General features: G+C 47.3%; 1 protein-coding gene and 1 non-coding gene across 5 annotated transcripts in view; both read right to left on the bottom strand.

Moving 5' to 3' along the window:
- Window positions 1-204: 204 nt before the first annotated feature.
- Window positions 205-16,268, bottom strand: part of zfand4 (zinc finger, AN1-type domain 4) — a 53,050-nt gene continuing 36,986 nt past the window's right edge. Inside the window, exons 7-11 of one of the 4 annotated variants that reach the window (XR_013495648.1) lie at window positions 14,494-15,687; window positions 7,823-8,112; window positions 7,491-7,545; window positions 3,742-3,859; window positions 205-1,237 (exon numbers count right to left, since the gene is read on the bottom strand). Coding sequence is in view for 2 of the 4 variants with exons in the window: in XM_078199706.1 (XP_078055832.1) it covers window positions 1,102-1,237; window positions 3,742-3,859; window positions 7,491-7,545; window positions 14,494-15,687 (1,503 nt within the window). In the remaining 2 variants the exon portion in view is untranslated. The remainder of the gene's footprint in view (window positions 1,238-3,741; window positions 3,860-7,490; window positions 7,546-7,822; window positions 8,113-14,493; window positions 15,688-16,268) is intronic. The other 3 variants (XR_013495649.1, XM_078199706.1, XM_078199707.1) reach the window with 3 other exon arrangements.
- On the bottom strand, window positions 12,371-12,444 carry trnan-guu (transfer RNA asparagine (anticodon GUU)). Its single transcript has one exon. It is a non-coding gene; the product is annotated as a tRNA-Asn (tRNA).

The raw sequence follows: 16,268 nt of genomic DNA, 5'->3' as shown, positions 1-16,268 counted from the left end.
TACAGTATTTGCACTCTTGGATTTCATCATTTCCCCAAACGGGAAGCTTCTGTAGTGAACAGGACCGACTTTGATATTAAAGCAAAGTACAAACTCAAAAATGCCATTATCGCTTTTAATATAAATTAGTTTAATATCAGCTAGATGCTGCCTGCAAACTTTAGAAAAATTATACGTGCAAATAAATTCAATTTTATATTCAAATCTTGTTAACAGCACTCTAATTTTTATTTGCCAGAAACAAATCAACAGGACTGTGTGTCGAGTCTGACCTTAAAAAATGGTGAGAATACAAAAAAAGATTCACTTTGCCAGGATGTGTTTGATATGGCAATGGAAGCAAAGAATTATATAGCGGATAATTTCTGAGGATCGGTCAAAGACAGACAAACGAGCGTTAAAATTACCCCACAAAATGTTTCCAGTGGGGTGGCTGATAAACTTTGATACAGTGCATAAAACCTGAAAGGATATTTTTTTTTTAAAAACACTAGAAAGAGATATTGCACGACCCACCCAGTGTGGGGGCTAAGTGCAGTTGTCACAGAATCCTGTCATCAGTGGTGTCAACATCTGTAAAAGCAGCAGAAAGACAAAACCTCACCGTGAAATAAATAGACTCATAACAAGAGCTTGCAATGTTAAAATAGACAAGTACTTAAAAATGTTATACGTAATGCACATGCCGCCTTCTTCTGAAGAAAAGGTCCTCCCATCCTTGGGGTTTTAGTCTAACAGTAGTGACAACTTTTTAATAAAGTGCATTGTTGAAAGATTTGCTAGTCAAGCCTTGCCTGCACCGAATATATAAAGTTAACAAAACATCTGCATTCATTAGAAACCAAGTCCGTCACAGCATAAATCTTCAGGAAATTCATTTCGTTTTTACACTGACAATTTACTAAAAAGAATTAAGATGCAAACTAAAAAACCCACAATAGTGTTTACATAATACATAAATACCAAGCATCCATTTTGTGCTTCTGATTGGCAATTCTGTCTTTCCATACCCAGGTCAAAATTAAGCAAAACGGTTAAATACTTCTTATTGTTCTTTTAGCACAGTTTGACAAGAGGAGTTGCACACGGCTCTAAACTGGGTCAGATTTTCGGAAGCTTTGGTGCGCTAACAACAGGGTTGGCCTCCTGCAAGTATCTCCTTCCTGCCGTCTTGTAGTCGTACGTGCATGCGTGAGTCTCGGCATAGCGATGTGTTGCACAGAAGTTGTTTCCACACCTGCGGTTGGATGAACACGGTTTAGTCTTTCAGCGATAGGCTGTGTCACAGAACGGGCAACTCGCTAAACTGGAAGCAGCTCAAGGTTCCGGGCCCCACCACAACGCTGCAGTCTCACCAGAAACAACTAACATCTGGGAGATCTTAACCAACGGAGTGTGCACTGAGCAAACTCGGGATACTTTAGCAGCCGGAACAGAAGCATCAATCCAGCCCAAACGGATTGTGTGAAAGCCTTCTGTGGGGCGCAGAGGCTCCTGTTAATTTCAGCTTGTCAGCAAGTGTGTAACTGCTCTTAATTTGACAACTGCTTGCAGAGACCACAAGGCGGCCCGGCACAAAACAAAACTGCCCTAAGACCAAGCCTTGCCCCTCAACCAGAGGTTGTCCTGTGACGAGAGGCTCCAGTTTACAGCTGGCTGCTCTCTATTCGACAATGCTGGCAAGCTTAAGTTTTAAAGTTTATTTATGAGTGTCACAAGTAGGCTGACATTAACACTGCAATGAAGTTACTATGAAAATCCCCTAGTCGCCACACTCCGGCGCCTGTTCGGGTACCCTGAGGGAGAATTTAGCACGGCCAATGCACCTGACCGGCACGTCTTTCCAACTGTGGGAGGAAACCCACGCAGACACGGGGAGAACGTGCAAACTCCGCACAGACAGTGACTCGAGGCCGGGAATTGAGCCCGGGTCCCCGGCGCTGTGAGACAGCCACTGTGCCACCATGCTGATTGTGAATAGTGTCCACTGTTTATACTGGGAAGGTTCATGCCAGTGCAATTTGCCGACTGCACACAATGGACAGTATCACACCCAAGAGGGAATGAGGAAGGCCCAAACATACAAAAGGTAATACACAGGGAACTTGGCCAGGTGATAGCTGCTTACTTAAGGTCACTCTTGTATTCAGTGCACCCGACCAGTGTGTAAACTAGTGGGTAAATACAACTGTTTCTGCCCAAAATAAAGAGAACACTGAAGAATGTGCAACTGGCAACTTTAAAATTGATGGTGAACAGTTTTTGCAACTGTCCATTTTACACATGGACATTCTAAATGGTGGGGTCAGTGTCTGATACGGAAAAAAACAGGTAAGGATCTCAGAGAGTTGGGGGTAATGCATTAGCAGGGATAAAGGATTGATTAAAGACAGGAAACAGAGTGCAGGAATGAACGGGGCATTCCTTTGTTTGTAGGCTGTAAGGTCAGTGCTCAGGCCTCAGCTATTTACAATCCGTAAGTCTTGCTACACTTGTTCAGGCATTTGATGAGGCCTGGAATATTGTGCAGGGCGGCACGGTGGCACAGCGGTCAGCACTGCTGCCTCACAGCGCCAGGGACTCGGGTTCGATTCCCAGCTTGGGTCACTGTCTGTGCAGAGTTTGCACATTCTCTCCGTGTCTGCGTGGGTTTCCTCCGGGTGCTCCGGTTTCCTCCCACAGTCTATAAGACGTGCTGGTTAGATGGATTGGCCATGCTAAATTCTCCCTCAGTGTACCCGAACAGGCGCCGGAGTGTGGTGATTAGGGGATTTTCACAGCAACTTCATTGCAATGTTAATGTAAGCCTGCTTGTGTCACTAATAAATAAAAAAATTTTTAAATTAATTTAGGCTTTAGTGTTCTTTTCTAAGGAAGGATATACCCATCTGGAGGCAGTGCGACAAAGGTTCACTAGATTGGTTGCTGGGGTGAGAGGGTTGTCCTACGATGAGAGGCTGAGTAACTTGGGTCTGTATTCTCTGGAGTTTAGTGGAACGAGAGGCAATCTCACTGAAATATAAAAGGTTCTGAGGGGACTCGACAGGACTGAAGCAAGAGGCTGTTTCCACTGGCTGAACACGAGGACTTAATCTCAGGGTAAGGGGTGGATTATTTTAAGATCACTTCAATTTCTTCACTCATGAGGGTTGTGGATCTTTGGAATTCTCTAAGCCAGAGAGCTGAGAGGACTCAGTCACTGAGTATGTTTACGACAGCTGTTTGGAGCCTTGGAGAAACCAAAGGATATTTGGGGGCAGATGCAAGGGGCTGAATGGTCTACTACAGCTATTCTTTACATTCTGAAAGCTATTACGCCAAGGAAGACAAATATTCGTTCAAGAGTAGATGAGGAAAGCACTTTGAACTGTAAACACTTGGTGGTTCGCACTGCTGCCTCACAGCGCCAGGGATACAGGTTCGATTCCTGGCTTGGGCCACTGTCTATGTGGAGTCTGCACGTATCTGCGTGGGTTTCCTCCCACAGCCCGAAAGACGTGCTGGTTAGGGTGCATCGGCCTTGCTAAATTCTCCCTCAGTGTACACGAACAGGCGTCGGAGCGTGGCGACTAGGGGATTTTCACAGTAACTTCATTGCAGTGTTAATGCAAGCCTACTTCTGACACTAATAAATAATCTTTAAGACTTCTAAATTGGGATTGCATACCAAAGCAAAACCCGCAGCAGGGAAACACGTCCACTTGGAACACAACACTCAAGAATTGCGACTGATTTACTTGCCTGCACTCATAGCTGGTAGCCAATCCAGTTTTCTTCCCACAAAGAAAGCAGTGCTTGGCATTTTTCTTTTTTGGTTGGGTTACAGCCTTTACTGGTGGGAAATGGTGTGTAGGGGTGCCTGGGACAAACAATGAGCAGACATGAAATGGCGTTTAAATTAGATTATACTCTCCAACCTCTTTCCTCTCGCGACTTCAAAAACCAAAACAGGGATTAGGGAAAGGATTAGAACGTGAGAAACATTCGAGAAAGGAGTGAGTGGGTGAATGCCCCGTTTCAGTCTCAGAATGGATGCCTCATTACAGAAACTCGAGAGACAGAATTGTACTTAGGAAGGCGCTTCATCAAAGTTTCTATTTGCTTTTAACATTCATTGGTGAAAAGTCACTCAGTATAAGGTCTTCAGCACCTCCTCTGAAAGAAGCTAATCCCACTTGCTTGCAACTCAGCTGGAATCAGGCCCAAATGCACAGAGAGAGCAAGCAGTCATTCTCTGAACAAATGAGCTAAAATTGACTGCTACTTTTTAAAAAATTCATTGGTGGGACATGGGCGTCGCTGGCTGGCCAGCATTTGTTGCCCATCCCCAGTCGCCCTTCAACTGAGTGGCCTGCTGGTCGTGAACGTAGCCCAGTCCATCACGCAAACCAGACTCCCATCCATTGACTCTGTCTACACTTCCCACTGCCTGGGAAAAGCAGCCAGCATAACTAAGGACCCCACGCACCCCGGACATTCTCTCTTCCACCTGCTTCCGTCGGGAAAAAGATACAAAAGTCTGAGGTCACGTACCAAACGGCCTCAAAAACTGCTTCTTCCCTGCTGTCAGCAGACTTTTGAATGGACCTACCTCACAATAAGTTGATCTTTCTCTACACCCTAGCTATGACTGTAACACTACATTCTGCACTCTCTCCTTTCCTTCTCTATGAACGGTAGGTTTTGTCTGTATAGCGCACAAGAAACAATACTTTCCACTGTGTACTAATACACGTGACAATAATGAATCAAATCAAATCATTCAAGAGGGCAGTTGAGAGTCGACCACATTGCTGTGGCTCTGGAGTCACATGTAGACCAGACCGGGTAAGGACGGCAGATTTCCTTCCCTAAAGGACATTAGTGACCCAGATGGGTTTTTACAACAATTGATAATGGTTTTATGGTCATCAGTTGATTCTGCATTCCAGATATTTTTTATTGAATTCAAATTCTACCATCTGCCGTGGTGGGATTCGAACCCAGGTCCCCAGAACATTAGCTGAGTTTCTGGATTAATAGTTCAGCGATAATACCACTAGGCCATCGCCTCCTCACTAGGGAAAGGACCTTACAATGAAAGGTCTTCCTTATTCACTCGTCCAGCCGTGCCTTGGCCCACACACACACCTCGTTCCCCAATTCGATCTGTGTTTGTTGCGGATCAGCTGCGGTTTGAGCCTCGCAAACATTAATTCTGGTTGCATATTCTTGTGCATTAAATCAACAAGGGGTTCAACAGGTATGTTCCTGCTTTGCAAAGCGAGGAGGACAGGCAGCTGATGAAATGGAAGTGAGAGAAGGTGACACGGGATCACTCAACACAAGAACAGAAAACGCTGGGAACACTCCAGCAGGTCAGGCAGCATCCGTGGAGAGACTGAGTGCTGAGGATGAAGTAACCAGGAGTCTAAACAAAATGACCCAGGGGAACAAATTGAAACAAAAATCACTAAAAGGAGCAAGACAGGTTAGAAAGGCCACTGAAATGTCCAAACACAACATTGGGACTAATTTCTAAGAGGCGGCACAGTGGTTGGCACCGCTGCCTCACAGCACCAGGGACCCGGGTTCGATTCCGGCCTCGGCTCACTGTCTGTGTGGAGTTTGCACGTTTCTCCCCGTGTCTGTGTGGGTTTCCTCCGGATGCTCCGGTTTCCTCCCACACTCCAAAGACGTGCTAAATTGCCCCTAATGTCAGGGGGACTAGCAGGGTAAATACGTGGGGTTATGGGAATAGGGTGGGATTGTGGTCCGTGCAGATTCGATGGGCCAAATGGCCTCCTTCTGCACTGTAGGGATTCTATGATTTCTATGAAGTGGATTGGAACTGAAAAGCAGAGAAGTATGTTGAAATTCTCTGGATTAGACCACACTTGGAGCACTTTGCATAATGCTGGTCTCCATATCAAAGTTTGGAGCAACCATAGAAACCCGACAGTGCAGAAAGAGATGAGATAAATATTCTCAAGGATGATTCCAGAACTGAGAGGTTGTATTGGGCAGGGAGGATTGAACAAGCTGCAGCTTTATTCTTTAGAAGAGAGAAGGCAGAGAGGTAAACTATACAATGCATGTGAATGGGGGAGTAGTTATACAGGTAGAGTGTTTCAAAACCAGCCGAGTCTGAAAACCAGACTTTCATTTTAACACAAAAGGGACCATGCATCAATTTTTAGGCGCTGAGTGAAAAGAAAACTGACTGGTCCGTTTGAGGAGTTGCTGCATTGGCGTGGTGATGTGCCAAGGGGTTATCTGTTTCACGCGCCTGTCATTTCCAGCACTCCGAGTGGTCACAGTGACCTTTGACCCCACCCAACCCAGCTCAAGGGAGTCTGGGGATTTTTTTTGGCACGACTTCCATCTTGAATGTTTCTCTGGTCCTCCCAGTGGGCTGAACCAAAGGCAGCTCCTTACACAGCGTCCTTGACCAAAGCGCCAGCCAGCTTCAGTGTGGCTGCTTGAGATTTGGATTGCTTGCAATCTTTATCCAACAACATTATCGATTCTGTGAAATACTTGGGGACCTGTTGCCAAAAAAAAAAATTGGCAAGAATTCCAGCACCGACTCAGCCCCGAGGGTGTCGGGGTGGAGATAACTTGGGCTATGGCTTGATGTTGAGGTGTACAATGAAGGTGAACTGATAGAGGGCTTTAAGATTACAAAAGGGTTTCATCAGGTAGGCCGGGGAAACCAAAACTAGAAGCCCTAAATATATGAGAGTCGCAAAATGAATCCCATTGGAATTTCAGGAGAAGTTTCTTGACCCAGACAATGATTGGAAAGTGGAACGTTTTCCTAGAAGTTGCTGAAAGGATTAGCACTGAAGCAATTACGGGGAAGCTGTACAAGTTCATGAGAGGGACAGCAATACGTGGTTATCCCAGACTAAGACTCCATGCTTAAATTGTGCCCTTTCTGGTGTATTGACGAGGGGTTGGAACAGACTTAATGGAGTATAGTGGGCGACACGGTGGCACAGTGGTTAGCGCTGCTGCCTCACAGTGCCAGAGACCCAGGTTCGATTCCCAGCTTGGACCACTGTCTGTGTGGAGTTTGCACATTCTCCCCGTGTCTGCGTGGGCTTCCTCCGGGTGCTCCGGTTTCCTCCCACAGTCCAAAGATGTGAGGGTTAGGTGGATTGGCCATGCTAAATTGCCCCCCGAGTGCCAGGAGGACTAGCTAGGGTAAATGCATGGGGTTATGGGGATAGGGCCTGGGAGGGAGACTCAATGGGCCGAAAGGCCTCCTTCTGCACTGTAGGATTCTATAATTCGATGATAAACACTTGACCTGGACCTGTTGGGCTGAATGGCCTGTTCCTGTGCTCTACTATGTAAAAAGAGAAAGCTTGGGACAGGGTGAGTGATGATGGGCAGGGAATGAGACTCATTGAATCTGTGTGAATAGGAGAATGTCTCCTGGTCTAAAAAGGGGAGATTTAAACAACCTGCAGGAAATCAAAGTCATGTTGCTTCAGCAAGCTTACCTATTCGTCTTCCTATTGTAGTGGGTCTGCAAGTCGCACAAAGTCCAAGGGGAGACTGTAAGCGAAGGAAAGGAGAACATTGGGTATATTAAACACATAACAGAAATTAAGGATGCAGCAAACTATGATACATATTGGGTACAGTGATTTCGGTATCAGACACCGCAAGGGTGTTTTCTAACTCTTGGTATTGTTTTAGGGCTGAAACACACAAGTCTTTGTAAGTAATGATTCCCAGGGGCTTAATAATCACCCAAACCAGAAATGGTCAAATCTGTGGAGGAAGATGCCAAAATCGTTGACTCAACATGAAAAAAAATAGGAATATTCACCTTTCTCCTCAGCTTTCCTCCGGAAAGAAATGTTTCCTCCTTATCCTTTGTGACTTTCCAAGTTTGGCACTACCCCGGCTCAGGCTTTGCTGGAGTGGGGCATCTCATTGTGTGGCCCGTCTGTTACCTTACTCTGCTCACCCTCCAGTCCGGAGCGCTTTCCGTGCTGCAAGTTGCTACAAGTGCGAGCGTCTAACAGCATAGAGAAGGTAAGGCCTGGGACCATGGCAGGCAAATGGACTAAGAGTTTATACCCTTAACCAATAAAATTCAAGAGCAAAAGAAAGAAACTGAGGAACAATGGAGAAGGAAATAGAATTTTAAAGTTTATTTATTAGTATCACAAGTAGGCTTACATTAACACTGCAATGAAGTTACTGTGAAAATCCCCCAGTCGCCACACTCCGGCGCCTGTTCGGGTACACTGAGGGAGAATTTAGCATGGCCAATGCACTTAACCGGCACGTCTTTCGGGCTGTGGGAGGAAACTGGAGCACCCGGAGGAAACCCACGCAGACACGGGGAGAATGTGCAAGCTCCACACAGACAGCAACCCAAGCCGGGAATTGAACCCAGGTCCCTGGCGCTGTGAGGCAGCAGTGCTAACCCACTGTGCCAGCATAGAGTGAATTAGAGTCACATTTGGGAAAGAGCTATAAAGGGAGGGAAAGATTTAGGGAGAAAGAAAGAAGGGACATAAGAACATTTTTTTAAATTTTAAAAACCGCTCTCTTACGAATGAGACTGCACCTTTGATTTTGTCCCTTTCTGGGGCACAGATGTTGAGGGGCATCGCAGAAATGTAAACCTACTCACGAGAAGGTTCCTTACGCCACTGAATACGAGCTCTAACTTTCTGTGGGGAGTTTACACTGCTTCAAAATGGCACCTGCAGAAATTTCTAGAAACTCTCGGGGAACTTGCACCGAGTTACCAGGTTAACAGCAGAGCAGTGCAGACTGTGCAACAGTTTGCGACGGTTCACAACTTCCATTGCCACAAATCGGATTGTTCATGCAGTAATAATGCAGTAAAGTTATCGGAACACGACACAGCAGAGGAACAAACACTGGAAAGACGAACTGTGGAAGAATTCCGCTGATTTTCACAACATTTCCCCGTGCGCAATGGGCCCAGGACACTGCTCAAGTTATTCCAATCAGCAAAGGTTAATCATCCACACGCCCAACATTTTTCTTGGAGCTGTTTAGCTGATCTGGCTTTTAGTCGGAGCTGCCACATTTTTTGCACCTTTCACAAGTTAGAAAGATTCGATTGTGCAAAACAAAAGTTCCTCTCTTTCCCGCCCCACAGAATCTCAAAGATCAGGATTCAAATCCTAAAAAGCCCACATAAATTTTGAACAAGAGCGTATTTTACCACAACAGAAACAGAAAATGCTGGAAAATCTCAGCAGGTCTGACAGCATCTGTGGGGAGAGAGAATACAGCCAATGTTTACCTTGGTTCCGTTTTCTCCCCACAAATAGGTGGCACAGTGGGTTAGCACTGCTGCCTCACAGCGCCAGGGACCCGGGTTCCATTCCCAGCTTGGGTCACTGTCTGTGCGGATTCTGTACATTCTCCCCGTGTCTGCGTGGGTTTCCTCCGGGTGCTCCGGTTTCCTCCCACAGTCCGAAAGACGTGCTGGTTGGGTGAATTGGCCGTGCTAAATTCTCCCTCAGGTGTTCCTGAAGTGTGGCGACTTGGGGATTTTCACAGTAACTTCATTGCAGCGTTAATGTAAGCCTGCTTGTGACACTAGTACAAAATGCTGTCAGACCTGCTGAGATTTTCCAGCATGTTCTGTTTTTGTTTCAGATTCCAGCATCTGCAGTAATTTGCTTTCGTGTTAGTGTATTCTGCCTTCTATTCAAGAAAATCTTCAAGCAATCCCACCTATTTAGGAGCTTAACACGTCAAAGTAGCACAGACACGCCAATGCAGAAAGGGCTCTTTCTAGGGAATTGCACTAAATATCGGGTTTCAAGCCAGGTTTGAAAAATCACTCTGTCTATTGTATAATGGACTTACTCCAATATCCGCACAGGATAAACAAACTGGAAACTACAAAATAGTTCCACAAATGTGTGAGAAAGTGAAGACTGAGAAACAGGTTTGTTTGATGTGTTCGCCCCCATGTTGGCATACTGTTCCAAAATAATTCAAGGTGTATGCAAAGCTTCTGACGCACAAGGTGGTTTCATTTCACAGCATGAGGGGGTGGTATCTCTCAAAATACTTTTAAATTTTACATTACTATTTGTGTCCTGGTCGATGAGGTTCATTCTGACAGTCTTGTCCATGGCCTGTGTTGCCTCAAGTGCTGTCACAGGCTAGACCCCTCTGCCACACTGCTGCTTCCACCTACCCAACACATTACCCAACCCTATCCACGCCCCTTTTGCTGTACCCCCCCATTCACCACCCCACACAAGAAAACAGGAGTTAACTAACGGGGTGGCACAGTGGGTTAGCACTGCTGCCTCACAGTGCCAGGGACCCGGGTTCGATTCCCGGCTTGGGTCACCGTCTGTGTGGAGTTTACACGTTCTCCCCGTGTCTGCGTGGGTTTCCTCCGGGCGCTCCGGTTTCCTCCCACAGTTCAAAGCTGTGCTGGTTAGGTGGATTGGCCATGGGAAATCAATCCTAATGTCAGGGGGATTTGCAGGGGAAATATGAGGGGTTACAGGAGTGGGGCCTGGGTGGGATTGTGGTCGGTGCAGACTCGATGGGCGGAATGGCCTCCTTCTGCACTGTAGGGATTTTATGAATAGCTACCATCTACTGAGACTCTAGGTGCCCATCTGCCATACACTCAGAATAAGGAATTCCACATTTTCAAAACTGAAACTGTGTCTGAGAACCTTGTTTTCCTAGTTTTTTTTAAAACTCAAGAACACTCGTGTTCCTGCCCAAGATTTAACACGTGGACAAGCTCTGCCGACATCTCCCTCACCCTGGGTAAGAGGTCTGGCAGATTAGTGATCTTAATTTTTAAAGCCTCTCTCTTCACTCTCTCAATCCCCCTCAGCAACGTTTGGTAGCTGTTTCATTGAGATTAGAGGTCCTGAGAACTAAATCCGTCTTGGTCTTCATAAGCCTTCCAAAACATCTCCCAAGCCTATGACCTCTACCACCTGAAGAGTAAAGGCAGCAGGCTTGAGGGAACACCTACACCAACTCCAAGTCACACGCCATCCTGACTTGTGACTATTCCTTCATCGCCACGGGGTCAAATTCCCCAAACCCCCCCCTTATTTTTATTCCTTTGTGGGACTTGGGTCTCTCTGGCTGGCCAGCATTTATTGCCCATCCCTAGTTGCCCTTAAAGGGCAGTTCAGAGTCAACCACATTGCTTTTTTTTGGATTCAAATTCCACCATCCACCGTGGCGGGATTCGATACCGGGTCCCCAGAATGTTAGCTGAGTTTCTGGATTAATTGTCTAGTGATAATACCACGAGCCATCACCTCCCCTCCCTAACAGCACTGGGGATGTACCTACACCACACGGACAGCAGTGTTTCAAGGCTCACCACCACCATCTCTGGGGCAATTAGTGAAGGACAAGGAATGCTGGTTTGGCCAGCAACGTAAATAGTATCCCGAAACTCTTTTTAAAAATCTGTAAATCTATTCTCCGACATAAACTTCCTCATTCTCAAATCCTCACAATGTTGAAACCAAGACCCAGTGCATCACCAATCTCCATCCTCGGGGCCTCATGACTGTGGAATCTGTGACCAATCACAGTTTTGTTTTCACCCATGAGCTTCAGTCCAACTTCTCAGCCAACCACAACTAACGCTACTTTTTCCTGCTCCCTACCTCCCCACCAGGTTCGGAGATATCCTGAACTCAGGAGTCTTCACCTCAATTTCTCCAAGCAATGGAATATTACTCTACAGCTACAGACACCTGGATTGGAAGCTCTGCCTCAGTGTTTGTTCCTGACACTCCAACAGTAGAAGTTTTCTGAAGATGCGTACCGTGGCACGTCCTGTTGAAGTTCCAGACCAGTCAGTGGCTTTGATCTGTTGCTAGTCTGGGCATCAAGTGGTGCTGCAACTCTGCTTTCAAACCTTGGTTTGAACCTTCTTTTAGCAAAGTGGATTCAAAAGGGAAATCATACAATCCCTACAGTGCAGAAGGAGGCCATTCAGCCCTTCAAGTCTGCACTGATCACAATCCCACCCGGGCCCTATTCCCGTAACCCCACATATTTACCCTGCTAATCCCCTTGACACTAGGGGCAATTTAGCATGGCCAATCAACCTAACCCTCACATCTTTGGACTGTGGGAGGAAACCAGAGCACCCGGAGGAAACCCACGCAGACACGGGGAGAATGTGCAGACTCCACACAGACAGTGACCAGCCAGGAATCGAACCGAGTCTCTGGCGCTGAGAGGCAGCAGTGCTAACCACTGTGCCATTGTGCCCATAGCACCGGATAACAGTAGAGCCGGTAACACTTGAGAATTTGTTTTTTGTTACCCAGGGACCCCAGGCCCTGTGTGATCGTGAATGCTGATGGGAAGAAAACTCCATCCCTGGATGGTCTCGAACCACCAACCTTTCGGTTAACAGCCGAACGCGCTGACCACTTGCGCCACAGAGACTGATAGTGGAGATGGTGGCGTAGTGGTAATATCACTGGATCAGTAATCTAGAGACCCAGGAACCTGGGTTCAAATCCTACCACGGCAGATAGTAAAATTTGAATTTAATCTAAAAATCTGGAATTAAAAGTCTAAGCATGAAGTCATTGTCGACTGTCGTAAAAACCCATCTGGTTCACGACTGTCCTTTAGGGAAGGAAATCTGCCGTCCTTACCCGGTCTGGCCTACATGTGATTCCAGAGCCACAGCAATGTGGCAGACACGGTGCCACGGTGGTTAGCACTGTTGCCTCACAGCGCCAGGGACCAGTGATTCTATTCCAGCCTCGAGTGATAGTCTGTGTGGAGTTTGCACGGTCTCCCAGTGTCTCCGCGGGTTTCCTCCGGGTGTTCCAGTTTCCTCCCACACTCCAAAGATGTGCGGGTTGGGTGGATTGGCCATGCTAAATTGCCCAATAATGTCAAAAGATGCGCAGGTTAGGGGGATTAGGGGGGTAAATGCATGAGGTTGGGGGAATGGGGGGGGGGGGGGGGGGGGCTCTGGCTAGAATGTTCTGTCGGAGAGTCGGTGCAAACTTGATGGGCCGAATGACCTCCTTCCGCCCTGTCGGGATTCTATGATGATTCGATGACTATGAAGAAGGATAATTAGGGACGGTCAATAAATGCAAGCCCAGCCAGCGACACTCACATCCCCTGAACGAATAAACAAACGGAGCCCCTGGGCCCCAGATACCAATCTGACAAGTGACGAAACGCGGGTATAATATTCCACTGGGGGCAGCATTTTCCACTGAACCGCAGGGAGAGAAATACAAAGTCCTGTCCGATTAAAAGCAACATCTCACCAGACTCAAAGGACGACAGAGGAAGCCCCAAGTTCGACAGACTGTTCAAGACTCGGCCCCCTGATGTGAACTCCCTGTAACTGAATTGTTCATCACCTTACAAAGGCAGTGTTTTATACAGATCAGAGAACCCTTCACAACGAGAGCTACAGTTCCAGCTTTGAAGATTCCTATCGCCAATGTAGAATCGAGAGTGGACACAATCGCGGGTCCTTTTATTCGGGAAGCAGTTTGGTACAGAAAACTGCAAATTCGATTCAAGAGCACCGTAAAATCCACCAGCAATTAAAAACCCCGGAGTTAAAGAGTTCATCAAAGCAAAACTGTACCGATTTTAAAAATGATAATTGCCGGAGGAAGATGTGAAATCTTTTCATACAGAATCCCCACAGTGCAGAAGGAGGCCATTTGGCCCATCAACAACAATCCCATCCAGGCCCTATCCCCAAAACCCCACATATTTACCCTGCTAATCCCTTCAACATATACATCCCGGGACACGAAGGGGCAATTTTAACATGGCCAATCAACCTAACCTGCGCATCTTTGGAGTGTGGGAGGAAACTGGAGCACGCGGAGGAAACCCACGCAGACACGGGGAGGACGTGCAGACTCCGCACAGACAGTGACCCGAGCCGGGAATCGAACCCGGGTCCCTGGCGCTGTGAGGCAGCAGTGCTAACCACTGTGCCACCGTGCCGCTCCTTATCGTCGCCACCTGCAGAACATAGGTCATGCACTATTAATATACAAATTTAAGAGGCGGAGATACTTGACACAGTGTTATCATGAACTTCACACAGCACATCACCCAAGCTGTTCAGGAAACCACAAATCAAAGACAAAAGTGGAACTCTACGGGTGGGATTTTCCGGCCGCGCTTGCCCCAGGGTCGGAAAATCCCGCCCGTGGTCAATGGACCTTTGCGTGGTCCGTGTCCCGTCCGCCACGGGAATCAGGGATGGGAAATTTCCACCCTATGAGTTAAAGTTTACCACGGGCGGCCAAAGTATAATTTGTCATTTGACGAAGTAGTGTGGACACTGTATAACGGGCATGAGGTAAACAGTAAACTCTCAGTGCGCCGAGTCTCCCAGGTTACAGTTCAGGCTTTCTCATATGCAAATTTGGGAGAGCCACTCAGGCTAGATTGTACGGTTTCCTTAAACTGATTGCCAGAAAAGTGGTAGAATTCACTTACAACAAATGTATTTGAAACTCGATCTGGTGAGGGAATGCTTCGAAAAATCTCTTCGTGAAAGTTTTGAACATTAGCAGGTAGTGCAATACCAGACGTCCGCTGCCTGTTCGCCGCACAGTTACTTTGTACGCTGTCCCGGGATGTGCTTCGGGCCAGCGAAGCAAGCATTCCAATGTCTTTCGGTGAGCCCACGGGCTCCCGGGCTGCTTTATTTGCCATCTCGGCCACTTCCGTTTTCAAAATTATATCCGCCTTCTTCCCGGGGGAATCGACCTTGAGTCCTCGGAACCGGCCTGCCTTGGACAGTGAAACACTGGGGAAAGCGCCACTGTCCGGGGGGGCTGTGTGCAGCAACTGCTGTGCGGCGGGGGGTCTCAGGCTATTTATGTCAAACATCTTCGAGGGTCTTTGAGTTGGGAGGGCAATTAAAGAACTATGCGAGGCCGGGTCACGGTATCGAGGCGGCGACGCAACCTTTTCCTTCTTCAACTCAGCAAGATTAGATTTTTCAGATTCCATTGGGATGTAGCCCAGCATGTTTGGGAACGCTGGTCTGATCACATTTGGTTCCACAGCATCCCTCTCTGCCAGCTTAGCTTCCATCTTGGTCTGTTCATACAGTGAAGTGTTAAGTCCTATTTCGCTCAGTAGGTTGGCCTCCTCCGCTCGGTCGGCATCGACAGACAAGGCAAGGACACTTGCAGCATCATCAGCTACCCTTCTCTCTTCACCGAGGCTGGCTTCCGTAACGGGGGACTTCAGCCGCGAGCCACCTGCCACACAATCGCTTACAAAATCTGTGCAAATAGTCGGAGCTTCCCTGAAGTCCTGAGAAATAAGAGGCGGGAGCATGTTCTGTTGCCGGGAGTTTCTCATTTCTCCCTGAAGAACCATGCCCGGCGTGGGCACCGCACTCTGGAGCAGAGGGGTCAAGTCGGCATTCTCGTCATCCTTCAGCAGGAAGCTGTTCGAAGAGGACGGAGCCAAGCTAACGCCAGAAGCAAAATTGGAGCTCAGTACATTATGGTACGAAAGCGTTGGATCACCAACAGGAGGTAGACACAGTGAATGATTGAGAGACTGCCCACTGTGAGGGAGAACCCGGAAGAGGCGATGACGAGCTGCGGTGACTGAGCTGCTGGTAGGTCTGGGTGCCACTGGAGGCCTCGGCTTCACCTTGGCAATCTTCTTGGGCTTTGTGGAAAGATTAACAAATAAAAAGTTAGACACAACTACTGAAAAACATAACCCCCCAACCCCCTGGAGAATTAAATTAGAAACAATTTGTATGTGCGGAGTCTGCACATTCTCCCCGTGTCTGCGTGGGTTTCCTCCCACACTCCAAAGATGTGCAGGTTAGGTGGATTGGCCATGCTAAATTGACCCTAGTGTCAGGGGTAAATGCATGGGGTTCTGGGGATAGGGCCTGGGTGGGATTGTGGTTGGTGCAGACTCAATGGGCTGAATGGCCTCCTTCTGCACTGTAAGGATTCTATGAAATTCTTTGCTAAAAATGCATGCTTTCAATTCACATTTCAACCTCACCAGTTGGATTATAAATATCTAGAAACTTTCATTTGCCACTATAATGACAATATTGGATAAAGCGGTGGAAGGTTTGCCTTCCTGTTCACCTTCTTGTCAGTTCAACTTGAGAGATTTTTGTCCAAAGCTTCCAAATGGAAGGCACACTGGGGAAGATTTACTAAAAATAAAGTACAGGGAAAAAAGGATTTAATCCGGATTTTTCTAGTGAATACTAGCTGATCTTCTAT

Source organism: Mustelus asterias, chromosome 28, assembly GCF_964213995.1.
Source record: "Mustelus asterias chromosome 28, sMusAst1.hap1.1, whole genome shotgun sequence".
Lineage (NCBI taxonomy): Eukaryota > Metazoa > Chordata > Chondrichthyes > Carcharhiniformes > Triakidae > Mustelus > Mustelus asterias.
This window is presented reverse-complemented; position numbering and strand designations above follow the sequence as displayed.